The 26,932-nt window shown below is 51.0% G+C and overlaps 1 protein-coding gene across 4 annotated transcripts in view; it reads left to right on the top strand.

Moving 5' to 3' along the window:
• The window catches only part of XG (Xg glycoprotein (Xg blood group)), a 33,195-nt gene continuing 6,263 nt past the window's right edge, over positions 1–26,932 (top strand). Inside the window, exons 1-7 of one of the 4 annotated variants that reach the window (XM_033104469.1) lie at positions 1–402; positions 10,727–10,768; positions 12,707–12,730; positions 18,897–18,959; positions 22,865–22,930; positions 24,680–24,742; positions 25,360–25,419. In XM_033104469.1, coding sequence (XP_032960360.1) covers positions 333–402; positions 10,727–10,768; positions 12,707–12,730; positions 18,897–18,959; positions 22,865–22,930; positions 24,680–24,742; positions 25,360–25,419 — 388 coding nt within the window. In that variant the 5' untranslated portion in view covers positions 1–332. The remainder of the gene's footprint in view (positions 403–10,726; positions 10,769–12,706; positions 12,731–18,896; positions 18,960–22,864; positions 22,931–24,679; positions 24,743–25,359; positions 25,420–26,932) is intronic. The other 3 variants (XM_033104489.1, XM_033104479.1, XM_033104460.1) reach the window with 3 other exon arrangements.

Raw genomic sequence — 26,932 nt, 5'->3', positions numbered from 1 at the left:
AGCCTCTGAGCGGGGTGCTGGCTGCCCGAGCCCAGGGTGCCCATTGGCAGTCAGCGCCTGCCTGTTTCCCCAGCGTCCTGACGGTTGGCAGTCGGGGCTCCAGGAGGCTCGCCCTGCGACCGTCCTCAGCGTGCACGCACTTGTCCCACGGATCCCTGGCTGTGCTGTTTGCATTCTGAGCGCTGAGCCCATGGGGATTCCAGCGTGGTTCAGACTTTCCACTTGAAGACATCGCCCTCCCTTCCTGGGAAAGCAGAAGTGAACTCGCCAAAGGGGGGCGGCCGTGCTCAGACTCACTTGACGCAGGCATCCGTGGAGGTCCTTTCGCCTACATGCCCAGGATGACAGCTTGGCGGGGGCCCGTCTGGCTCACCTTCCTGTGTTTTGTGATCCACGCCCGAGGTAAGAGACGCGGAGCTCTCAAGGAGAGGGGTATAGGTGTGGGTTTCTGTCTGGTTCACGTCTCAAAACTCCTCGCACAGGAGTCCATGGCTGTAACTTTCCAGAAAGGAGCCCGAGAAGGATGGCTGGGAGGGGAGCAGGCAGGTGTCCGTGTCGGGGGTCCGGAAACGGGGCCTGGAAACGTAGGATGTGTGCTGTGAGCACTTAGCAGCGATCTGTTTTTCTGCTTTTGATTTGGGTGTGTCTCGTGGCTTTAAAAAGTGGCCTGTTCTGCTCGATGATGGAAGCAGGAAGGGACGTGTTGGGCTTTCTAAATATCCTGTTTCGGCTTTGACTCATTCGTTCTGGTGATTTTCGAACGCCAGAAATGGAGGTGAAACACAACTTGGTGTTTTGGGGGGTGGGGGACGGCTTGCCAAGCGTGGGTTTCCTTCAATGGCAGCCTCTGCTCAGATCTGGAAGCTTTTCCCTGGATGCCATCTTTCCCTGGTGGCAAATTCAAGTCATCCGAGTTGTTGACGCCCAAAACTGCCCTACTGGGTGGGGACCTCGTGGAGGAATGATAACAAACCCTTGTCGTTTGCAGGGTTAAAACAGCCATTGCCTCAAGGTCCTTTGGGTCCTTTTCCCATTTTAGTGGCAGGGAATGACCTCCTGGTGGAATTCAAGTGTGAGAAGCGTTGTCGGTTCGGAATTAAAAGATTGCTGTTCAGATGTTCAGGCACATTGCATTTCCGGTTGGTCCTGTTTGTGTGTTTCTAAGGGTGAGGAGTCAGTCAGAGGCAGAGGTGGCCAGACAAGCCATGTCAGAGCCCCACCGTCCTTTTCATCCTCATCACCCGTGTACCTTACCTGCCATTTGGACCCTGTGGTTCCGTGTTCAGGGAGCAGGGACGTCCTACATTTACACAAGCAGAAGCAAGACGGCCACGTCTCAGTCAGACATACATGGCCAGCCGCCAACCCAGCCCCCAGAGAAGCATTTTGACACTTATCCTTGCAGCCTGGGTGACAGGAAGAATCCTGGGATAACTGTATTCCCTCAGACAACTCGGCCTCCCCCAGTCTGTTCCATCCTGAATCATTGCATGGGAATTCCTTCAAATTACAGCCAATGTACTCGGCCTCATTTTTATAATGTCTATTATTCAATGTCTATTTAACATTGGTGATTGAATTATCCGTGTACGTGAATTCAGAGAAACAACCCATTCATACCCAATAAGAACCCTATGGTGGTCCTAAAAAAAAGGGTGGTGTACAATTTGGCGTCTTCGAAATTCCTCTGCATTTAATTAGGAGTCGATCAAATCAGGAGGGACTCGAAAGAACATGCAACAGAATCAGGCCTCCGAAAAGCTGACAAAACGACAAGTAGGTCCCAAAAGGCTGCTTGTGATGTTTGGTTCATTGACAAAAAAGAAAACCACACACACACACACACACACACACAGACACACACACACACACACACACACATATTCTCTTCCACATATATTGTGCATTCTTCCTTACAATACATGACGAAAAATGGGGTACATTTGCGTACAGCTGCTTTTCCACCACCGAGTTAAATAATAATAATAAAAAAACCCGAATAACATTCTTTATAGTTTTTGAAAGCCATATACAACGTTTCTGAGTACAGGTGACCCTCGAACACCACGGGTGTGACCCGCATGGGTCCACTGACACACAACATTTTCTCCAGCGCCTACTGTAACTGTATTTTCTCTACCTTACGATTTTCTCAATAGCATTTTCTTTCCCTAGCTTACTCTGGTGTAAGGATAGAATATGTCGTACGCAGCACGTGTGACATAGGTGATCACTGACTGTTCTGGATCGATAAAGCTTCTGGTCAGCAGGAGGCAGTGAGCAGATAAGATTAGGGGGAGTCCACAGTTATACGTGGGTTTTGGACAGTGGGGGGCTGGTGGCCTGGACCCCCAACGTTGTTGAAGGCTCAGCTGTGTTTTCTGTCGAGTGAAGATACGTCAGGGACTCTGCAGTGTTGTACGGTATTTGCTGCATTCAGCTGGGGGTCGGTTTGGGTTCTGAAAATGGTGAAAAGAAGAGATTTCCATACTTGCCCAAGGCAAGGAGCCAGGCCACACTGGCCTCAGCCCACGACCCTCGGTGGAGCCGCTCCTGGTTCTGCTTCCTTCCTCACGGCCCATCAACCATCCTTGGATCTAACCACACAATGGGTGTGCAAGTCACACCACAAATGGGTCACGGGGCCTGCCTGCTGTCACCTGGCCAGGTGATGGGGCTGAACCTGCCCAGGTATTTAGGGCAGAGATTCTCAATGATTGACGTACGGAGGACTCACCTGGAAGGGAGCTGGCTGAGAGGCACCGCCTGAATCCACGCCCCTGGAGAGCTTCATTCGGGTGCTGGGTGGGGCCCTGGCAAGCGTGCGTTTTAAGAAGCACCCTGGGTGACGCCCATGCTGAAGTCAGGGGTCCCTCAGCATGAGAGATGCTGCGTGAGCACCAGCCATCTGGTCTACCCTCGCCGGGGCCTCCTGTATTCCAAGGACAGGAGGGTGGCTGCTCTGTGGCTCTAGATTGACCAAAGCATCACCCAGCACGTGCAAGTAACAAGTGACAGCCCGAGGTACAGGTGCTGCCGTCAGCCGGTCTCAGCTGGGGGTGACGTTGCCCCCAGGGGACATTTGGCAACATCTGGCCTCAGTTTTGGCTGTCATAGCTGGGAGTGGGGGACTGTCATCAAGTGGGCAGATAATAGGGACATTGCTCGATGTCCTGCAATGCACAGGACAGGTCCCCACGTCAGGGAGTTATCCAGTCCCCAGTGTCCTACTGCTGAGCTTGAGAGACCATGTCTTAGCATGGGAGACTGTATCATCTATCATTTATAGCTATCTTCTATCTGTCTATCATCTATGTATCTATCATCCATCCATCCATCCATCCATCCATCCATCCATCCATCCATCTATTCATCCATTCATCTATTATCTTTCTATCATCTACGTATCATCTATCAATCATCTATCTATCTATCTATCTATCTATCTATCTATCTATCTATCTATCTATCTACCTACCTACCTATCTATCCATCCATCCATCTATCATCTCTATTTTCTATCTATCTGTCTGTCTATCCATCTATCTATGTACCTCTCATTTATCTATCTATCTATCTATCTATCTATCTATCTATCCATCCAGAGAGTTAAATTTACTTTAAGAAACTGGCTTACAGGACTGTGGGATTGCCAGGTCTGAAATCCGTAAGGCAGGCTAGAAACTCAGAAAGGAGTTGCCCCTTTCTTTTCCCGGAAACCTGTCTTTGGTTTCAAGGCCTTCAACAAATCTGACGAGGCCCACCTACGGCACTCACACCCACTCGGTGCTTTATTTACGTTCCTTTGATTGTAGATGTGAATCCCATGGACAAAATACCTTCACAGTGGCACGTAGACCAGTGTTTGACCCAACAGCTGGACACTCTCGTCTAGCCAAGCTGACAGATAACATTCACCGTCTGGTGTGTTTTCCTCTTTCCACTTCAGCGGCCCGAGGGGCCTGTTCTGGAGATGATTAGAAGAAGGGCTCCGTGATGGTCTGCCTCTTAGCGTCTCCCAAGACCATACATCTGTGCCCTCAGACACATTTCCACGTTGGTGTCTGTCGGTGGACATGGGGCAGGGCCAGTCCTATGAAATCTTTTTGCTTCCCCAATTTCCCTATCACCATCAGCTGAGAACCCTTGAAGGGGTTGCTTCTGCAGGGAACTCAGCTGGTGTGCAAATGGCATCACGCTGGAGAGCCAAGGGCTGATGGGTGCAAAGTGCTTTGCTCTTCCTGCAAAGTGAATTCTGCGGTGAGAGTGTGGGTGTCTCCCAGGGGAACCCGAGCAAATTAAAAACATTTTTTTAAAAAATGCAAAAGAGTGCGTTTCCCCCAAAGAACAGTCCCTTAAAATTAGAGGAAGACCTCCTGAGTTTTCTTTAAATGCTTCCTTCCAATTATTTTTTTGTTTATTATCCTTGTGATATATTCTTCGTGGGCTCCATCCCCGGAGGTCCCCATGGTGGGTTCAAGGCCACCTTCCATCCTGCCTGTGGGGAGAAGCAGCCTGGGGGGTGGGTCTTCCTTGGATACCCCAAGGCTGATTCTTTTGGGGGTGAGGACCTCCTGGACTCTGGGGGAGGGGGTTCGGTCACCTGGACGGTGGAAAGAGTTAAGGATGGTATTCGTGATAAGTACGTGAACTCCCAAAGTAGGGCCCCACACCAGCGGCTCCAGCATTCCCTGGGACCTGGAGAAAGGCAGTCTTAGCCTCAGCCAGACCTGCTGAGCCAGACTCTGCAGCTACCCAGATTCCACGCTGATTTGTACGTCTTTGAGGGTCTGAGACGCTCTGTGGCAGAACCTGAGGCAGTCCCCCCCAAAATTCATATGGTGAAGCCCTGACCCCCAGGACCTCAGAATGGGACTGTGTCTGGAGATGGGGCTTTAAAGAGGGGACTAAGGTGACATGAGGTCACTAGGGTGGGCCCTGATCCAATAGGACTGTGTCCTTATCAGGAGAGGAAATGAGGACACAGACAGACAGAGGGACGGCCGTGTGAGTACACGGGGAGCCGACGGCCGTCCACACGCCCAGGAGGGAGGCCTCGGGGGGGACCAGCCCTGGGACACCTGGGTCTCAGGCTCTAGGCTCCAGGACTGGGAGGAAATATATCTCTGTTGTTTAAGCTGTGCCATCAGTGGCATTTTGTTATGCTGCACCCCGGAAATTCACACAAAGTTCTTACACTGCAAAGTGAAGTTCATGGAACGGCAGACTGAGGATCCCATCAGGAGCTGTAAGAAATCCACCTCTGAGGCCCAACCAGACCTTCTGTCGCAGAGTCTGTGTGTCACCCCCATCCTGAGGGATCCGGGTGCATGTGTCACTTAGGGAAGGCTGGGTTAGGACACGCCACCCAATCATGCCTCATTGGGCAGTGTGCAGCGTTTTTCTGAAGTCTGCATTTCACGACAGATGTCTTGCCTTTCATGATGAATGACCATACCTGGCACCTTTGTGACCAAATATGTCTCCTCCTGGAGACTCCGCGGGTGCAGAGAAAGGGCTTTGATCTGCAATACACTGAAAGGGCCCTTGGGACACCTGGAACCGGCACAACTGGTTGACCTTCTGGGGAGACGCTCAGTGGCTATCAGCAGCTTGCTGAGGGCAGTGAGGACTTAGGGGCCAGAGGAGCACCCCAGGACCTGGCGGGCACCTGCTCGGCTCCAGGGAAGGTCTGCAGCCCCTGGGGAGACTGTCAGCTGTTAAGTCGTGGCTATTCACGTTGAAGTGTGGACAGCGAGAACCCACGTCTTCTTAAGAACACGTGTTTTCCTGCTGGAAGTGAAAAACCTCCTGAGAAAGTAGAGACCCGAGTGGATGTGGCCACACGGCTATTCCAGAAGGAGGAAGCCGGGTCCCACCAGCCACCCACCGGCCCCACCGGGAACTACGCGCCCCCCCCCACCCCATCTCCACCCCCTGCCTTCCTCCTGTTCATGTTCTTTTGAAACTGCTCACCTCGGCAGGTGATTTATTGTCTCTGCTCTGGGAAACGTGCCCGTTGTGGGAAAGAACCACTCTAATATACTTTCCAAACATTTATTTTAAAACTATCGAGCCAGAGTCAAAGGGGCAACTTACACGTTGCCCGAAAGACAACAAGGTTTGTTGCCAGGAAGTCCCAGCTCCAGTGCCTGCCCTGGGGGGAATTGCTCAAGGACGAGCGGGTCCTCTAGATTAAAGGGCTTGCAGAGAAGCTTCATCGGTGGCAGCTGACCCCTGAAGCTTTGGATTAAATTACTCCACTCTTCAGGGAAAACCAATAAAATGCTGTGCAAAGAGACGAAAAGCAAGTGCCGTAAAGTGGAGCAGACGCACGCACGTTGCTGGATAATGTGACCGACAGGCCCGCGTAAGCTGCGTGTCCAGGATGGACGCAGTCTTTGGGGATGAAATCCCTGGTGTGTTAACTGCTGGGGTAAGAGCGGGAGTGGCGGCCCGCGCTTTCGCCATTAATGGTGTTTTTCTTCTTTTCTCCTTCTTCCCCGAGCCTGCCTGGGCTGACTTCCTCTGATAGAGTAAATAATTCAGTGAGTGGTTCCTGGAAGCTGGGAGGGATGCTTTCTGGGGTGGCGAGTACCCTTCCTGCCAAACATCGGTCTTGGGCTGGGCTACGATTCCCACAGCAGCCTTGCTGTGTGCTCTGCAAACTTGCTGTCGGTGACGTTGACTTGGGGTCTGAAGAGACGCTGAGACATTGAGAGATAAAATCTCTACTGTGAAGCAGCTTAGAATCTCTCAGGGGTCCGCTGTGAACTGGGGCGGCGGGTGTCGTGGGTGTGTGGCTATCAGAGATGACAGTGCCACATGAGTGCCACACAGGCTGGTTTTCTCTCTTTTTGTGGGGGGTGGACGGGGAACAGGACTTTATTGGGGAACAGTGTGTACTTCCAGGCCTTTTTCCCAAGTCAAGTTGTTGTCCTTTCAGTCTTAGTTGTGGAGGGCGCAGCTCAGCTCCAGATCCAGTTACCGTTACTGGTTGCAGGGGGTGGAGCCCACCGTCCCTTGCGGGACTCAGAGGAGTTGAACTGGCAACCTTGTGGTTGAGAGCCCACTGGCCCATGTGGGAATCGAACCGGCAGCCTTCGGAGTTAGGAGCACGGAGCTCCAACCGCCTGAGCCACCGGGCCGGCCCTGGTTTCCTCTTAAAGCCCCCAAGGATAGCTTTTTTGTGGGAGGGGGCATGGATAGCATTGACCTCCCTCCCACCAGCTCAGCCCCTTTAAACCCACGTGTGCAAGATGCTGGTGGCAGAAACTACCGCAGCAATCCCTGGCTGCCTCCATCTGGGGCATTTCCGGACCCCGGGACCTGTGGGTCTGCCTGAATGCTAAGCAAAAGAAACGTAAATGAGAAACAGATTTTATGTTCTGCATCTTAGAACTGAGTGGAAAATCTGGGTAACGAAAGCAACTAACTGCCTTGTGAGCAGCCCCCAACCCCCAGCCAAGTTCCCTAAGACGGAGTCCCCAGAATCAGCCTCGTCTACCCGAGGGATCTCTCAGAGAGGTGACAATTTGAAGCCCACGGGGACCCCTGCAAGGGGGGCGGGGACCTGCATTCCCTGCCGCCTGCACGGCTGGCCCAGCTCCGTGCCTGGCGCCTGCTGCTGGCCAGAGTCCTTCTGGTTATGCAAGGAGGTCGAGGAGCCCGACAACGGCCCACACGTGGGAGTCACGTTCACGCAAGCCTCCCTGCACGGCAACAGCTGTACCCACCAGAAGCAGCGTCCTCTACGGCCCTCCTCACTCCTGCCACCCCCAGGGGGCATCACAACCCCTCCACACTGAAGGAGGGGACCCACAGGGCTGTTTGCCAAGCCAGGGAAAGGGTACCTGGCTGCCGGGGACCATACATCCCCAGGGATCCATCGACCTTTCTCTCCGGAGGTGGCTTGTGCCCTTTGGGATAACACAGGTGGCACCCAGCGTGTTATGCAAGGAAATTTCGGAGAGGCCGGGTAAGGCTAGATGACAGAGGTCAGTGTTATGTGGGAGCAGGGCAGTGGATGCCACACAGGCTGGAGAAGGTTGTCAGGCGCTTGTTTCTCAGATGCCTGGAGCTGTTGGTGTCGTGGGGGCACGTCATATGGGAGCTATGGGAGCGCCTGGAACGCAACCAGGGCACTCGGAGCAGCTCTGGGGACCTGCACAGGGGTGGGTCCAGGGTCGGCCACACCCGCTGGCCGTCCTGGAAGGGAGGTGTCCCAGGAACCCAGGAGGCTGACGCCGCGTCCTGTTCCCAGACCCTGGACAATGGTGGCTGCAGAGCCAACCGGAACACGGAGGGGCCAGGTCGTTTCCCGCTCGAGGAACTGGCAGAAGCTGGAGCACAGCAGACCCCGGCCACGGAGAGGGGCGTCCGGAGCGAAGCCCCACAGTTAGAAACGGCTCTCTGGGGTTCGGCGTGTAATTGTACCAGCTTTCGGCTTCCACTAGGGGGACAGGGAGCCCTGGGGCTGCCAATGGGCGCACGCTGACCTCTGGTCCTCCTGCCCTCAGATGCTGTGGCTGTTCCTGGCTCAGGAGGCTGCTGCCTGGGGAGGCGCCCGCTCTGGGTCTCCAGCTCCTTCCGCACGGAGCCCCAACACCTGGCCCCATGGCTTCCGGCCCAGGCTGCACCAGGGGCTCCGCTGACCCCAGGCTGCGCGGGTGAAAGCTGCCTCCAGGGCGGGGACCTCCTGAGCAGGTGCCAGAAGGCAACCTGGCATCTAATGCAGCCTCCTTCCCAGGGCTCAGGGGCTGAAGCAGCCGGAGGGACCAGGTGTGAATCTTGATGCTGCCTGTAAGCTCCAGGGAACCCTGGTGAGGGCGGAAGGGATTCCTGGCTGATCCAGGCTGCTGTGTGGCTGCGCCTGAACGCGGGGGGTTGGGTGAGAGATGCCGGGCACACAGGGCCACCCAGCGTGTGACCCCATGTATGTGAAACGTCCAGAACTGGCACCTCCACAGGGACAGGAAGTGGGTAAGTGAGGAGCCCCTGGGAGAGACACGGGGACTGACCGCTCATGGGGACGGGTCTCTTTTTGGGGTGATGGGATGTGCGGGAACTGGCCAGAGGGGCTGCTTGCACACCATGGTGAGGGTCTAAATGCTGCTGCAGCGTGTCTTTTGCAGCACAACGGCTGAGCTGTGTGAGCTGCACGTCATGTCTCACCAAAGCTGTCAAAACAGGTTATCACCCAAATGTGAGCTTCGAGCCACTCAGGGTGTCAAACGTTTTCCAACGCGTGTCTCTCCTTGTCAAGGCAGCAAGGGAGGGACAGAAATGCAAGGAGCCTTGTGATGGGTCGGAGAGGAAGTCCATGCAGGCCTCCCACCCGGAGCTCCTTCCAAACTCAAACAGAACAGAGGGGGCCCAAAACATGTACACACATTGTAAGAAAGGAAAAAACTGTATTAACGGTGGAATACTCCATATAGACCGATAGCAAGACATGAACAGCAAAAGAGGAGCGAATGTCATCCTACACGTGTCTACCGTAATTCACGCCAACTTCAAAAAGTAGTACATACGTGACATCTCTCAAAATGCCCAGACATGTTTTTGGCACCCCCGGTATTTGTTAATGGACATGAAATTCACGTGCATAAACGTCCCCATGGCAAGCGTTTAAAAATGAACAGTGTGGTGCATTTCGGTAACGTCACGAGGCCCCGCAGCCACCACCACCGTCTAATTCCAGAACGCTTCCCCCCAGACATAACCCCGGCCCTCTTAGCTGTCACTTCCCCACCCACCCCTTATCCAAGCTTGTCTGACTCACGCCCTGTCAGAAAACCAAAACACGGGTCCCTGTATTTCACCAGATGGCGGACTTCTTGTGTTATTTTTAACACGTCCGAAACTCAAACATAAACAGAATTTCTGAGCCCTTTGGTCTGGGGGGAGGGCCTGCTTGGCAATGTGTTTGCAAGGGTTGCCCCGGGGGAGTCTCGGGAAGCCCCACGCGGCGGCGTGTGGCTGGGCCTCAATGCAAGGTCCATTCTGTCTGAGCAATACATGCAAGTATCCACGACTCTAGCCACAGAGGCCCTAACCGAACCCCATTTCCCGTGAGCTAAAAATGGGGGTGAGAGCATCTCCTGGTGAGTAAAACAGCGCCTTCGAAACAGCTCACGTGTTGCCTCCTCCAGGCAGCCCTCCAGCTCCGCCTCACACCAGGAGTAGAATTGCCGGCGGCCTTGTTGGTCCGCGCTGCTCCCCATCCCTGCCTTTGTATGTTGACGCCTCTCTTCCTGCTAAAGACCTGGAGGGAGGACGTGTGGGTTCCTTGTCGCATCCCTGGCACCCAGCAGTGTGACTGGCACGCAGTGGTTGTTTCCATACGTGTGCGGACCTGTGGATGTTTAGGTTTGCAACACATCTGTGTGTCTGGCTGGGTCAGTCAGGGCAGCTGGGATCCTCGGCGCTCCGACCTGTGCTTTAAGGGAGAGACGCAGTGGTCTTCCTTCATTAAGATGTCTGTGCAGTGACAGGGGTACCAGGCTGCAGGGAAAGGAAACACACTGGTTTGACAGACGCATTGGGGGCGGGGGAGGGGGAAGGGTCGGGGGGACATGGAGCCTCCGCGTGGCTCAGGGTGGGACTGATCTGTGCACCGAAGGAAGGTCTCTGGCTTAGCCGGGCAGCCACGTAGTGCAGAGAGTGGGGGCCCTGACTGTCTGTCCCAGCCCAGTGTGACTTGTGCCTTGTGTGTTCCCAACAGGTCAAGGTGACTTTGATTTGGCCGACGCTCTGGATGACCCTGGTGAGTGCCGATATATCACGGGGAGCTTGTCTTTGTGGCATCGGGGGGACTGCCGGTGGGTGGGAGGGCAGTGGGTTAGCTGAGGCTGGGGTGGCGAATTCCCGGGCACTGAGGTCTCTGTGTTTCCTACGGGCTGGCAGGCGGCTGTGAACGTCCCCTAGCCAAGGACGCCATGGGTGTGAAGCTCAGCTGCTTGGCTCAGGAGGCTGAGGGCTGGGCACACGCTGGTGGCTTTTGTGTTGTTTTCAACATCGGTTTGTTCTTAGTCTGTGTTGTCTGATGCCCTGACGGAGCAACTGAATGCAACCAGCCTGCCTTCCACCCAGGGGGTTCTCTTGGCCGGAAAGCTGAGTACAGGTGTGCCAGCCCGGCTGGGCTGCACAGGGGTTCAGACCTGGCTGGGGGGCAGAAAGGAAAGCACTGGACGCACAGGCACAGCGGGCTGCAGGTCTGCTCACAGAAGGTCGCTGGGTCTGGCAACAGCACCAACCTCTGGTCACTCAGCAGCCGGTTAGGGGAAGTGAGAAAAGGATGTGATGCCCGGGACTGGATCGAAAACCACAGCAAAGCACAATGACAGAGACCGCCGCCCTCCCCGGGTTTCCCCGCTAACGGAGGATTTTGCTGGTCAGAACCACGGGGCAAGAGGCAGATGTGCCGGTAGGGTCCGTGCAACAGAAAATCTGAAGGACACACACCCACGTGAAGACACCGCCTTCCCGCCAGGCTGCAGCGGTGTGGGCTCCGTCCTACCCGGTCTGCACGGTGGTAGGGTGAGCAGGCAGGAGGACAAACACTGGCAGCCTCCCCAGAGGGCATCCTGGCGATATCCTGCGAAACGCAGCCTGAGCAGGCAGTGCTCGCGGGTGGGATGGAAAAAGGGGACATGGCCACGACAGGACATAGCTGTGCCAGAGGGCCGGCCCCCCGGGCTCCGAGGCAGCACCGTCCCTGGCGTGTGATGGATAGAAAAGCATCGCTGACGTGAAACAGCAATTCTGCTCCTAGCCAGACACTCGGGAGAACGGAGAGAAGGGCTCCAGCCCTTGTCGAGAGCAGCTCTGGTCACAAGAGCCGAAAGGTGGCAACGACCCAAGCGCCCACCCACAGAGGAACGGACATGTGCAATGTGGTCCGTGAGAGGGAGGATTACGCGGCCATGGAAAGGAGGGAGGCCCCGGCACAGCTGCAGTGTGTATGGACCTTGCACACGCAGTGCTCACTACAGAGAGGGCTTCCAAACGCAGTTTCCTCTGCCTGTCAGGACGCTGCCTACGGCGCCCCTTGTCGGCCTGCGGTCTCCTGGCTCCCACGGCCACACCCAGGCTCACGGGCCCGGCGGCCACGCTCTGCAGGTCCGACAGTGTCCACGTGACGGCCACCTCCTCGAGGGCTGACCTGCAGGTACAGCCGTCACGTGAGAGGCTGTGGAGGTGTCCATTCTCTCAGTCCCAGCGCCAACAGGCAACTGCGTCCACGGTTGTTGAGTGACTAAAGCACAGTCGGGAAAGGGACAGAAGCATGCTTCTGGAAGCCGGGAGCCTCTCTCCGTGTTTTGTTTTTTTTTGCCCCTTGTACCTCTGCTTTGCAGACGCACGGCCACCTGTGCATGGACGTGGCTAAGGGGGTGTCCCAGCAGGTCTGTGACATCTCACTTCCTCGTCCCCCTCCACCCCCCAAAAATTCTTTGCTCAAACGTACTTCCTAACAAGCTGCCTCATGGAAGCCTGGCCCTCACCGTCCCACCCCTCACTGCTCCGGGAAAGACTGGCGGGCATGGATTTAAAGGGTGACGTCTCTGATTTGATTTTCCCCCTGAATGCAAAATGGAACGTGTGTTCGCATCGCTTACTGCTTAGTAACGGTCCCTTGTTTTTAGGGTATTAATGATTGTTTCCCTGATGCTTATTGAATGTATTTTTTGCTCTTCGTTCACAGAACCCACCAAGAAGCCGATCTCAGGTGAGTGATGGCCTGGCTGGGCAGAACTGAGGCTGTGCCCTGCACAGGCTGTGATTCTGGAGGGATGAGGGACGGTGTCTACAGGGCCGTAGGGCGTGTGAAGGATGTGTGAGCAATGGCCGGTCTGCAGGCGTTACAAGCAAAGCCTAGTTATCAGGGACATGAAAGTAGTCAAAATCACAGTGACACGTCTCCACATTCCCGCTGGGGGGGCGGGTACCCAAACATGGACAAGTGTTGGCGGGGATGTGGAGAAATCGGAACCCTCGTGGGCATGAAAAAGGGGGCAGCCGCTGTGCAAAGTAGTCTGACACTTGCTCAGAAAGGGAAACATAAAGTTGCCTCAGGAGCAAGAAATTTGGCTCCTAGATACATGCTGCCAGGGACTCCCCAAAATGTGTGTACATCGTTCACAGTCGCCAGTCCAAGGGTCCGCCTGTGGACGAACGGATTAACCTGTGGACAAATGGATAAACAGAGTGGGGTGCATCCACACAGTGGAATATTACGCAGCCAGGGAAAGGAGGGAGTCGCTGAGACTCTCCATACCAGGGAGGGACCCTGAGGACACAATGCAGAGCGAGAGACGCCGGACACAAAAAAACCCACATATTATCTGATTCCATGTAAACGAAAAGTCCAGAACAGGCATTTCCTGCCAGGAAATGTGAAAATACAAGTCCTGTCCCTCTGTAAGTGTGAGTTTGCATGGAGTGAACCTGGTCCCCTTGCTGAAAGAAGTAGCAGCCGGTCCTTCAAGGAGAAGGAATTTGAACGCACAAGGGTGAATCGGGATGCAAAGAACAGTGGTGACTAAGCATGTTGGTAAAAAGTAATCATTGTGGGCCGGCCGGTGGCTCAGGCGGTTAGAGCTCCATGCTCCTAATTCCGAAGGCTGCTGGTTCGATTCCCACATGGGCCAGTGGGCTCTCAACCATAAGGTTGTCAGTTCAATTCCTCGAGTCCCGCAAGGGATGGTGGGCTGCGCCCCCTGCAGCTAAGACTGAAAGGACAACAACTTGAAGCTGAATGGCACCCTCCACAACTAAGATTGAAAGGACAACAACTTGACTTGGAAAAAAGTCCTGGAAGTACACATTGTTTCCCAATAAAGTCCTGTTCCCCTTCCCCAATAAAAAAATCTCTAAAAAAAAAAAAAAATCATCATCGTCAGCTGCTCAGTAAAACACCACCAACCTGGCATCAACAGCAAGACACTTAAATTTCTAAGCTACGTACTGGGAAATAATAACAGGGAGGGTGAGCAGAAGAAGAACTGAATTGTAGTAATTTAATATTGCTGGACTGTGGACATGTTTAAACTGAACTCGTTAAAAATAGAAATTGTGTGGATCAGTCCTACGTTCGTCAAAGAGACGAGACAGAAGAGCAAAGTGAAGTTGATTGATTAAGTAGCGGTCAGGAAAGAATTAAAAAAAAGAAAAGAAGGAGAAAAATAGTCCAAATGATGTACCACTCATTACAGTGGAGGTAAAATTAAGGTTTAATGAATAGGTTAACAGAGGCGTTAGATAACGCGATTTAAAATGAGTTATATGCTCTCAAACAAGAGACTCGTTTGAAATATAATGTCACAGAGAAGCTGAGACGAGATGGCTGGACAAAGATACCCGAGACCAATAGTAACCGGAAGAAAGTGGCGTTATGTAACCACGTCAGACAAAACGACCCTCTGGGGATACACAGTTAGTGGGGATAAAGAAAGTTACTCCTTAAGGATAACGGAGAAGCTCCAGAATGGAAAACCAATCTCGATCCATGACGCACCTCAAGAAAGTCGAAAGTGGAAATTAAAAAATCGGAGCGAGAGACTTTTTGCAAGCTTCCCCCGCCCCCCACCCTGGAAATATCAGGCCTAGCAGATGAAAATATTAAGAATAAATTAGACTGGGGGGATTCAACTGAAAAACCCCGTAGAATAGAAATGTAGAGCCCCTGAACCAACAAACAGGAAAAACGCATCACTTTTAAGGACCCACGGTGTGGTCCATAAAGACAGACCGTCCACTCGTCCTGTATTAGCTTGTGTTGAATTATTCTAGAAACCCACGGAAGGCTTATACAATTAGAGAAAAAGAGAAATCAAAGACAGATTTTGGATGAACCTCAATCCTTGCTTCGTATCCCTCCACCATCTTTGTCCAAGCAGAGCCTTTTAATGTTTTAGTTAACGCAAGGGGGAATTCAAGCATCAGTACCTTGCAGTAGCATAAATCTGCCTACAAATGGCCCGTCCCCCATGCCCTCATCAAAGGCAAACACTGTACTGAATTTTGTATGGATTATATTCCTCAGTTTGTTTCATCTTGTTTTATCCTGGCAGTGTATGTCTAAACAATCTATTATTTCCATATTATTACTGTCTCCTTTTGACCCCTTTCACCCATTTTGACAGCCCCCACCGCCCCGCTCCGGCAGCCACCAATCTGCCCTCTGCATCTGTGAGTTCAGGTTTTTGTTGTTGTTGTTCTTTAGATTCCCCATATAAGTGAGATCATACGGTCTTTGTCTTTCTCTGTTGGACATATTTTACTCTGCCTGACACCCTCTGGGTCCATCCATGTCGTCGCAAACGGCAAGATTTAATTCTTTTTCATGGCCGAGTAGTATTCCAGTGTGAATACGTACCACCTGTTCTTTATCCAGTCGTCTGTTGGTGGACGCGTAGGTTGCTTCCATATCTTGGCTATTGTCAGTAATGCTGCAATGAGCATAGAGGTGCATATGTCTTTTCAAGATTGTGATTTTGTTTCCTTTAGATAAATGCACGGAAGTGGGATTGCTGGATCATACAGTAGTTCTATTTTTAATTTGTGAGGAAAATAATTGAACAGACAAAACAAATTTTGCTTTTCTCTCTTTTATTCGGACAACACAGGGGACTGTCTCAAGAATATTGTCCTCTGACTGATTAAAAAAAAAATACATCCTACAATTTAGCATTGTCATGATGTATGTTTTTGGTTTTCTATGTGGTTTGAGTCAAGAGTTTATGATGAAGATGATGGTGAATTTATCACTATCCTGGGGAGAATCTATTAGGGTGGTGCAAAAGTAATTGCAGTTTAACAGGTTAAAAATAATTGCAAAAACCGCAGTAACTTTTGCATCCACCTAATACAAACACTGTAACAACGGGGAAGAAAATTCAGCACCATTGCTAGATACAGGCTGAATCTACACAAATCAGCAACATTTCTATCCACCTGGAAAAACCTATTTGAAAAATGTAATTATGAAGAAAAGATCCCATTTGCAATAGCAACAAAATCTCTAACATCCCCATGGAAACATTTAACCAAAGAGCACCTGACTACTGCGGAAAAGAGTTACAAAATTGCACGAAACACATTTGAAGAGACAAAGTGGAGGTCTCCTTCACCCAAGGGTGGGGAGAACCAATATTATAAAACTGTCACTTCACCTCAAAGTGGCAGATTCAGTGCAGTTCCAATGACAACCCCCAAACCAAAACGACTTTTCAGAGAATGTGAGAACTTCCAAAATCCTCTATAAGACAGAGGATAGCCAAGACATTTCTTTTTATCAGCCAAGAGATTTTTGAAAAAATTTCAAAATATATACACATATGGAATGCAATGGTTCTAATAGATGTCGACATTTGTTTTACAGCTATGGCTCAGGGCACACACAGAGCCATGCACGGGGCCAGAGGGCCTCGAGATGGACTTTTGATGATATTATATCTCGGTACCTGAGCTACGAAGTGATGGAAAGTTAGTGAAGCAGGCCTGGGGCAGTGCGCTGTCCTTGTGGATAATATGGAGTGCAACCTCACCCCCCGTGCAATACTTAAAAATACGCTGGTGGAGTAAAAGTCTAAATGTGAAAAGAAATATTTTTAAAGTTTTGGTTAAAAAAAGGGATGTCTTATGTGCTCAGGGTAATGAGGATATTCTTAGCTAAGATACAAAAAAAAAAGCAGAGATTTAAAAATTGATAAATTGGGCAATACTAAAATTAAAAATAATAACTCTTATAATAACTGTTGAGCACACAGTCCAACGTGGAAACATGGGCTGCTGGGTGGGAGAGGCTCATTGCTGCTCATACAATTGTTTTAATGTACAAATTACATAAGAAGTCAGACAGTTACGCTCTCAAGCTCATCCTAGAAAAAGTGTCGCATCCCTCATTGCTGAATATCAGTACGGTCACCTTCGAAGTCCTCCCCTTGGGAAGCTATGCACCCACCCCAGTGCCTAGTCCACCCTTCAAAGCTATGTTGGAACTCTTTTTCTGGAATGGCCATCAGAGCTGTCATCGTATTACCCTTGATGTCCCGAATGTCATCCCAATGTCTTCCTTTCACTATTTCCTTTATCTTTGGGTAAAGAAAGAAGTCATTGGGGGCCAGATCGGGTGAGTAGGGAGGGTGTTCCAATACAGTTATTTGTTTACTCGCTAAAAACTCCCTCACAGACAGTGCTGTGTGAGCTGTGAATTGTCGTGGTACAAGAGCCATGAATTGTTGGTGAAAAGTTCAGGACATCTAACCTTTTCCTGCAGCGTTTTCCGCACTTCTAAATAGTCACCTTGATTACCTGTTTGTCTAGTTGATACAAATTCATAATGAATAATCCCTCTGATAGAAAAAAGGGTTAGCAACAGTGTTGCAACAAGTTCCTGAACTTAATTGTGAAACCTGATAGATGGCTCCTTCCAAAAAAGATGCCTCGCCAGGCAGAGACTGCTGGTCCCGCCCAGCTGAGAGTACAGGAAACCACAGAGCCCACGAAAGGAAGAAAAAAACGCTCAAGGTCACACACATTCAATGAAAGGCCAACAGTCAACCACACCCAAAAGATGACAGGGGTAGTAGCAGCAATTTGCTACATTGTTGCTGGGAGGAGAACCTGGAAAAATGACTTGAGCGGTTTAAATCTGAGCACACCTGCCACCCCCACCCCGGCCCTCAATTCCACTTTGAGGAAACACTTTGTAACTCTGTGCAGTGAGAGGTGGGAGCCAGACTCACCGTGGTGGAGGTTTCACAATCAATACAGATACTGTATCATGATGTCTGTCGTACACCTCAAGCTAGCAGAATGTTGTCTGTCAGTTATATCTCAATAGAAAACATAATAAGTAGTTAAAGCGAAAGAGAGAGGGAAACAAGCGAAAAAGAGAACATTTAGTATGACAACCCTGATTCCATTGAAAAATGCCCCAAAGAAAGCATGGATCGTTCGTGGATGCAAACTTCCACAGGAAAGTCTTAAAAATCGTTTGGTACCCAACGATTCCAGAATAGTGTTTTTCAGTTTTTTTCTCTGGGAAAGAGGTGGGGGAAAGGGGCTTAAACGGAGACAGACGTTACTATTTTTAAAAGGAAACAAAGTTACAACTGGAGAAAAATAGTTTCTTCTCATCTGGTTTTTGTCAGCCTTTTGTCATCCTTTTTTTTTTTTTTTTTAACTTTAATTTATTCTCAGGACCCATCAGCTCCAAGTCAAGTAGTTGTTTTAATCTAGTTGTGGAGGGCGCAGCTCACAATGGCCCAGGTGGGGATTGAACTGGCAACCCTGGGTGTTATGAACATCGCGCTCTAACCCACTGAACCGACTCGCCATCCCTCAGCCTTTTTTTTTTTTTTTTTTTTTAATTTGCAAGATTAGCCTTACTGATTTAAGCTGGCAGTTCTTCAAAGGGTAGGACGTTACCGAGTGCAGGCGTGGGGATTTCAGAGTTGACAGGAGCGGGTTTGGTATTATCACTGTGATAAAAGGTGTTAGGATTGCTGAAAAATCGATTCTAGAACTAAAACGATTCTAGATTGTCCTATATGTCCCTTTGGGGTCACCAGCCACCCTCATGGCAGGCAGCTCTCCCATCTTCTTGCCGTGAAAACGAGCTTCTAGGAACAAAAATGACAGTGTGTGTGTGTGTGTGTGTGTGTGTGTGTGTTCTTTACGTGCTAGGTTTTGAGGTTTACCGCCACTGGCTAAGTGATTTTTAGCCGGTGGATCACAATCTATAACACCATGAGCTGCAATGGTGAACAAATTATAAGATGCAGAGCTGTACTCGTGTGCTTATTGTCTGGGCTGTGTTGAAAGGAAGGGTGTTTTTTTTTTTTCTTTCTTTCTCTTCTATTAAAAACACAATGTCTGTTTCCCCACAGATATCTACCCAAAGCCGAAGCCCCCGTTTCATCCGCAACCCGGAAATCCCGACAGCAGTGGAAGTGAGTTCTCAGCTTTCACACTCCTTTCAACCCGGGTGTGATGATGGGACTTGCCTTTTGTTTACTAGGACTTTCCATCCAGCTGCTTCTGAAATAAATCAGCAGTTCCCTGGAAGGGCATTGAGCTCCCCCCTAACCAGGGGCATTCAGGAGGTGGAATGGGTACCAATTAGTTTCTTCTCCCCATTGCTGGGACACCGGGAAAGGATGGTGTATGCACGGGATTCGGTGTGTTATTGCGGTGGATTTCTAATTAGGCTGGAGGACATCTTTTCTGCAGCTCATTTGCACGGTTCCAGATAAGTGGCTTTTCCATGGAGGAAAGTCGACCTCCATTGTGCATTTTATGCCACATGTTCCAGCTTCTCCAGTATTTCAAAATCTTGGCAGACATTATCCCCATCAATTTTTTTAGAGAAAAAGAAAGGGGGAGGGACATTGGCCTTTAAAATCAATAAAGTCCACAGCTATTTAATAACCCGAAAAACGTAAAACCCGACCAGGCAGAGCGGCTGTGCAGCCAGCTAAGTGGACGGCTTCCAGAAGCTTCCAGGAAGCTCGTTCTGGTTCTGGCATTCAGATGGATGGAATCCATGCCCTCCTGGGAGGGACCACTAAATCCCAGGGACTACCATCCCAGAAAACTCTTCCCTAATTGAAAAGCAGCAGCATAATCTCAGGGCATCAGTTAAGGGATGGTCAGGTCCCCCTTCAGTCTTCCTTCATTTTCCTTTTCTCCCCTGGTTATGACAATGTCCTAAGGTCGAAACCTGCGGAGAATTTTTTTTATGAGAGTTTTTTTGAGGGAAATGGATGACACACGATGGCAAGCCCGATCTCAAATGCTCCAGAGAGGAAGGTTTGCAAGGTTTGGTTTGTTTGTTTGTTTGTTTGTTTGTTTGTTTGTTTGTTTGTTTGTTTGATGCGTTTGGAATTGAGGAAGAAACAGAAGATAGATGGAGACGGGAAAGCAGCAGGGATGGGTTTCAGGACAGTTACAAAGAGGATACACTTACCTGGGGGTGCTTACGCCTCTGAAGGGTCTGAAAAGAGGCATTTCCAAGGTATGTTAAGGTAGACGCACAGAAACACTGGACCGGCTGGCTTATTGCAAAGCTAAGCCTTTTGCTGAAGACGTTTTCGGCCTGGGGTGTGTCTACCCGTCCTGACTCACCCACATAGGAATTTGTGAGCAGATCACCCCGGGAGGTTCCTTTCGGTCACTGATTTAGTCCAGAGTCCTTTTTTTTTTCCCCACCCACAAGTACCATCCCCAATTCCATGAATCTTTTCTAATATCTCTTCCCAGCCATATGTTTTTCACTCTTGTTCCCTGGAGCACTGCTATTTCACAAGATACCAACAGGAATTCCTCATGGAAAGTGTTCTTTGCGCTAATATATTTGGGAAACACTGGCTAACGTACTGTGTGGGCCTCCCTCCCAGGGGACGCCCAAGAATCTGAAATGCCAGTCATCCCCAAAGATGAATCAGCAAAACCAGGGTGACTTATTCTCACGGGGCGTGGGGGCCCGGGCCAGGCATGGGAGGTGACCCTTTGGGACACTCAGCTGTGACTCATGCATTCCAAAGTGAAGGGGAGAAAGAAAGAAAGAAAGAAAGGAAGGAAGGAAGGAAGGAAGGAAGGAAGGAAGGAAGGAAGGAAGGAAGGAAGGAAGGAAAGAAAGAAAGAAAGAAAAGCCCCTGGTGTTTCTGTTCACACTTTGCTTAAACCCAGCAGGGGCGGGAGGCCTCCCTAAATTGTTCCTTCATTTCGGACATGAGAATGTTCTGGAACATTCTGTCGTACAAGGAAGGCTGGCGTGGATGAGCAGTGTTGAGAAACACCCTGCGGATGGAATGTTCTGGCCGTTGTCCAAGGTCCCAGCCCTCCGCTGGTGGATTACAGCCAGCAGCTATGCAGCAGGAAGTCCCTTTAGGCGGGGTCCGGTGGCGGGGCCCTTCTCTTGGAAACACACGCCGTCGGCTTTGTACTTCATGGCAGCCCCTCACCGAGGCCGGATCTCACCCTCTGATTCTCTCATCCGACCCCAGAGGCCTGTATTCCTGTTGCTTTGAAAGCTGTCAGAAGAAGCAGGCATGATTCTGTTTGCTGGGAACTGTCACGGGCTGAAGTGTGTCTTCCCCAAATTCACATGTTGTTGAGACCCTAAACCCCAGGACCTCAGAATGGGGCTGTATTTGCAGATGGGTGTGTAAAGAAGGGACTAAGGTGACATGAGGTCACTAGCGTGGGCCCTGATCCAACAGGACTGTGCCCTTATCAGAAGAGGAGATGAGAACACAGACACACACAGAGGGACGGCCGTGTGAGGACACGGGGAGCAGATGGCCGTCGACACGCTCAGGAGAGAGGCCTCAGGGGGGACCAGCCCTGGGACACCTGGACCTCAGCCTCCAGCCTCCAGGACCGGGAGAGAGAAATGTGTGCTGTGTAAGCCGCCCCATCTGGGGTCCTTTGTTACGGCTGCCCTCACAACATAACACAGAAGCTTTGCTTAAGGTCAAACACGTTGCTGAAATCCAGAGGCATATCCATTTCTACCCGTTTGCATCTTGAACTCCCCGCCAGTTTGGAACAACCTTGTATTTCCATGCTCGGTTTCACTCGCTCGGTGAAGTCGGGGATGAAATTCAGAACCACGAGAAGATTGTGGGGAAGACGACACAGGCTGGCCTGGGACCAACGTCTGAGACATGCGTGTTCTGTGTCCAAATGTGGATGGTGCCCCAGGCTCACGGAAGAATTTCGTGCAGAAGCAGCGTGCTCGTCTACTCCAGTGGTCCCCCAGGAAGCAATGTGGGGGTGGGGTGGGGTGCTGGCTGTGGCCCTAGGCGATACGGTCAGTGGGGAGGGCAGGGGTCATTTGGAGCCCCCACGGACCTCACAGTGAGACACTGACCAGCAGGGCTCTGCTTTCTGATGTCGTGCCCAAGTCTCTGTAATCTCACAACATTCTGTCATTGTAATGCCACCAGAAGAGAGTCTGTGTGCTGAGCTACGTGTCCTGCAGCAGGAATTGGAGAGTGAAATGCCCAGATGTTTCCCTGAATTAAAGTCCATTTCACCGTCCATCTGGCATGGATGGTCACCTGCCCAGTACTGGGGGCCACGTAATTGTGATGGAAAGTGGGTGCAGAAACACTCGCAGTTCCCAGCCTCATGGAGTCCAGGTGCTGGAGATGCAGACCGATGACGGGCAAAGAGCTTCCACTGATTATTCAATCGCAGCTGTTTCGATAGGTCTGAAGGGTATTAACGTGGAGATATGAAGGACGAAGCGATGTTTGGCCAGGTGACAGACAGGCTCATCAGATATTTATGGAGTGTGTACAGTGACCGGAAGACGGTGGGAGGGAGCTGCTGGCAGAAAGAATGTCACGTGCAAAGGCCCTGGGGCAGAAACATGTGCTGATCTTGAAGGACCCGTAGGGGGCATTGTGAGAAAAGTTCAGAAACTCCAATGACAGGTGTATATGTGCAAGGTGCAAAGGGTAAGACACCCTCAAACGGTGGGGCGCTTTCACCCTAATACTGGTGCCTGGCTTTGGTAAAGCGTTCTGGCCTCTGTGATAATGATAAACATCGCGACGCTAGCAGTTGAGCACCTGCTACATTGGCTCAGGAATCCGCGAGCTTCTCGCAGTAAGAACCAGGCCAGGAGCTCCTGGGCACCAAAATGAAAGTGGGTTTTTAAGCGTTACGTACGGAGGTTTTAAACTGCTGATGTTTAGTTGGATGAGAGGTTGCACACATGCTATAAACGGCACCTGGGAAGAAACTGGAACGTCATCTCGTATTCCAGTTTTCGCTACTGTGTGGGCGGTTTGTCGCTGACTGAGGTCATTATTTTCCCTAAAATCACTGTGGCATTTTCTCACAGATATCTACCCAAGGCCAAAACCACCACCGCCTCGTCCACCGCCTGGCCATTCCGACAACAGTGGAGGTAAGAGTGGTGACTATTCGTAAGGTTTCGTGCTTGTTTTATGGCTGAGTAATAGTCCCCTGTATGTATGTACCATCTCTTTATCCAGCCGTCCATGGATCGGGCGCTTAGGTTGCTTCCATTTCTCGGCTATTGTGACGCTGCAATGAACATAGGGGTGCATACGTCTTTTCAAATTAGTGTTGCGTTTCTTCGGATAAATACCCAGGAGTGGAATTGCGGGGTCACAAGGCAGTTCCATTTTTAGCTTGTTTAAAAAAAGGTGTAATTATTTTTTTCAATTACAATTGACGTTCAACATGCTATTAGTTTCAGGTGTACAGCATGGTGGTTAGACCTTTATATGACTTATGCAGTGATCCCCCCAATAAGTCGACTCCCACCTGACACTATACACAGTTATTGCAATAATATTATTGACTGTATTCCCTGTGCTGTACTTTACATCCCCGTGACTATTTTTATAACTACCAATTTGTACTTCCTAATCCCTTCCCTTTTTCACCCAGCCCCCAACCCCCACTTAATTTTTAAAAACGTTTATAATTGAGGGGAAATCGCGTGATATGAAATGAACCACTGCAGAGGGAATGATTGAGTAGGGTTGAGTGTCCGAGTTCCCACGAACTTTGTACGAGACGTTTGTGAACTGGACGCAAGTCAGAAGACCGCTCAGGACAGAGACGCCGGCCCCAAAAATGAATGGGTCACAATAGTTGCACGGCGTGAGCAAACATGTGAACGATGGGTGCTGGGGGATACAGCTGAGATACGCTGGGTACCCTGATGTCCCCCTGCTTTCCTCATGTAACTTCCTGGGCTCTCTCGAGATGTTTGGATGTCACGTTCCTAGGGTCCAAAATAGTCCCAGTCATGTCCAACCAGACAACCTTCAGATATGTCTGCAGGCCACTCCCTGCCACCTCTGCAGGTCTCGGCGAGGGTGTCTCCATCTCCACGTCCTGACCTTCCCATCCTAAATCCAGCCTGTAGGTCCCTCCCCACCGGGCCATGCCTTTCAGTTTCCCAGCAGCTGGGCACTTTGTCCTTTCTGATATGCAATGGGTTTTCCTTGAATTACAATGAAAGCCCCCACGGGCATGGATTTTCGCCTTCTGTATGTTGCTGCTGGGGTACACGTGAGTGGCAGAGCGAGTTAGCACGCCTGCTGCATTTATACCCAGCACGTCTGGACGCCTTCTGAGGCCAGTACATTCCACATGCACTTATAAATCCCTAAGCGATTAAGTGAGCAGTTACTATGTGCCTGGTTCTCTGCACGGGCGTTCAGTGGTGGCCAAATGAACTGTGCCCCAGGCAGCCTGGTGGGGGGTCAGAGGGATACGTGGGTGGGTACCTATGGAGGCTGTGGCCCCACCCAGGGTGCAGTTCATCTTAGCAGGGGGCTCAGGTGGGACTGACGGCCGGCAGTGAGGGAATAACAGGAAGAAAGGACCCAGGGGTGATGGGCCACCTTTCTTTCCTGCCTGCGCACGCAGCATTTCCTTTTAAACTCTCAGATCCACATGGGTGTGTGTAGTCCATCGGCCCTTCCCGGCTGATGAGTTCCCCGTGTGCTCTCCTCCCTGGCATTTTCGTCCCTGGTGGCGCTGGCATCCTGGACAGGCCTGCTGGGCGGGCGGGCTCCCCACGCTCCTTTACCGGCCCGCGTATCCCTCCCGCGGGCCTGGGTTCCATGATGGCTCTTTGGAGAGCATTTGGGGAATGGCCCTGTGCTTCACCCCACAGGTTACTTCGGTGACGTGGACCACAGCGATGGCCGCTACCCGCCCAGGCCGAGGCCGCCGGCAGGTACGTGCGTGCGGGCTTCTCTGAGGGAGGCGGGAGGGTATCCCAGAGGCCGCCGTCCCCGGCCTGGGCGCGCAATGATCGCCAGTGGAAAGTGGGGGTCCGGGGTGTCCCCATCCAACTGAGTGCAGGTGAGTGCATCCATCTTTTCTGCAATGCTTAGACACAATAAATAAATAGCTTTGTCGTAAAGCTTATTACAGCATGACGGGGAGAAAGATAAAATGCCTCGTGCTTAACAAAGAACACTGATGCTTGGGACCGTCTGCCCGACCCTCCTTCTCACAGAGGCGCGTCTGTGTCTGGTCTCCGGTCCTGTCAAATTTCCCTGAAGGAGGGAGAGGTGCCTGCAGTGACTGGGGACCCTCAGGGTGCAGATGTGTCCCCTGGAGGCACAGGGCTCTCTGCAGGGCTACAGCTTCACATGAGTTTCCCCTCCGAGGAGCCATGACGTTGGGGTGGCACCATCAGTGTCCCCCAGTGGCCCTTGCTCCTGGCCACCCTGGGGGCATGCTTCGGGGTGCCTCTTACGTGTGGTTGGTGCCATTACCGATGAGTCGGCTGACACCTGCTGGAACCCCACGTTGGGACGTCCCTCAGCTCCTCCTTCTCTCCCACAGGCGGCGGCGGGGGCGGCGGCTACAACAATCCCGGTTATGACAGCTATGGAAACTCACACGGTACACCCCGCTCACGGGCCCCCCGGTGGGCAGGGGGGTTGGGGGGTATTTCCAGGGCTCCCAGTGGAGTGCCCCATAATCCCTTCTTCCTGGGTCTTGGACGTTGGGGCTCTGTGTGCTGGTGTTCACCTCCTGAGCCGTCTGTGCGCTGGCGCTCTGCTTCTCCTGAATCCGCTCTCCAGGACCCCAGGTGCTGCCCTCACACACCTTTCCCCAGGTAGAAAGAAACAGAGCGATGGACTGCAAGACTCATCTAATTGACACATACGTTCTGTTAGAGCATCCTGATTTGATATTTGTATATATGACCAAATTGGTCTCCACAATATGTCTAGTGAAATCCATCAGCATACGTAGTTACCAGTTTTTTGTCTTGTGATGAGGACTTTTAAGAACCACTGTCTTGGTGACTTTCAAATGTACAGCACAGTATTGTAACTATATAGTATAATACAGCTTTAACTGAAGTCACCGTGCTGGGCATTATATCCCCGCGACTTATTTATCTTATACTGGATGTTTGTGCCTTTTCACTGCCTTCACCCAGCAATCAATCTATGGATTGGTGGTTTTTTTTTTTTAAATTAAAATGTATTGGGGTGACAATGGTTAGTAAAGTTGCGTAGGAGTCAGGTGTACAATTCTGTATTACATCATCTATAAATCCCATTGTGTGTTCACCACCCAGAGTCAGGTCTCCTTCCATCACCATATATTTGATCCCCCTTACCCTCATCTCCCGCCCCCAACCCCCTTACCCTCTGGTAACCACTAAACTATTGTCTGTGTCTATGAGTTCTTCTTTTTCATTTGTTTGTCTTGATCTTTTGTTGTTTTTGGTTTATATACCACATATCAGTGAAATCATATGTTTCTCTGCTTTTTCTGTCTGACTTCTTTCCCTTAGCATCATACTCTCAAGATCCATCCATGTTGTCACAAATGGTCCTATTTCATCTTTTCTTACCGCCGAATAATATTTCATTGTGTATATACACCACAACTTCTTTATCCAGTCATCTATCGAAGGACATTTTGGTTGTTTCCTGGATTGATTTTAAAGCATTGCTGTTGTTATTATTATTACTATTATTTGCTGCTGGCTATTGATGAAGAGTTCTGAACATCTTAAATGGAAATGTTTTGGGTTGAGAACTAACGTCTGGATGGAGCTTTTACAAGATGGAACATGGTCTCGGCCATCTTCCTAAGCTCTGGCCTCTGACACGGGAGCTATTATGACTGCATTTTACAAAACGAAGGCCAGCATGATGCTCACACAGTTCACAGGTGGAGGGGTAGACATCTGTCACCCTCCATAGGCAGCACTGTCCCCATGCTTCTGTCCCCACAAGGTGGACACGCTCACGAAGGGAGAGATAATGTATGAAAGGTGGTGGGTGCTCTCAAGAGCTATCTGCTTTACACCCAACGTGCAAATGTGAAGTTCCCGACGTCGTGGGGACAAATGCACGGTCCATACTTGTCTAAATAGTCATGTGGGGTGTTTTAT

Source organism: Rhinolophus ferrumequinum, chromosome X (genome assembly GCF_004115265.2).
Source record: "Rhinolophus ferrumequinum isolate MPI-CBG mRhiFer1 chromosome X, mRhiFer1_v1.p, whole genome shotgun sequence".
In the NCBI taxonomy this organism is placed as follows: Eukaryota; Metazoa; Chordata; class Mammalia; order Chiroptera; family Rhinolophidae; genus Rhinolophus; species Rhinolophus ferrumequinum.
This window is presented reverse-complemented; position numbering and strand designations above follow the sequence as displayed.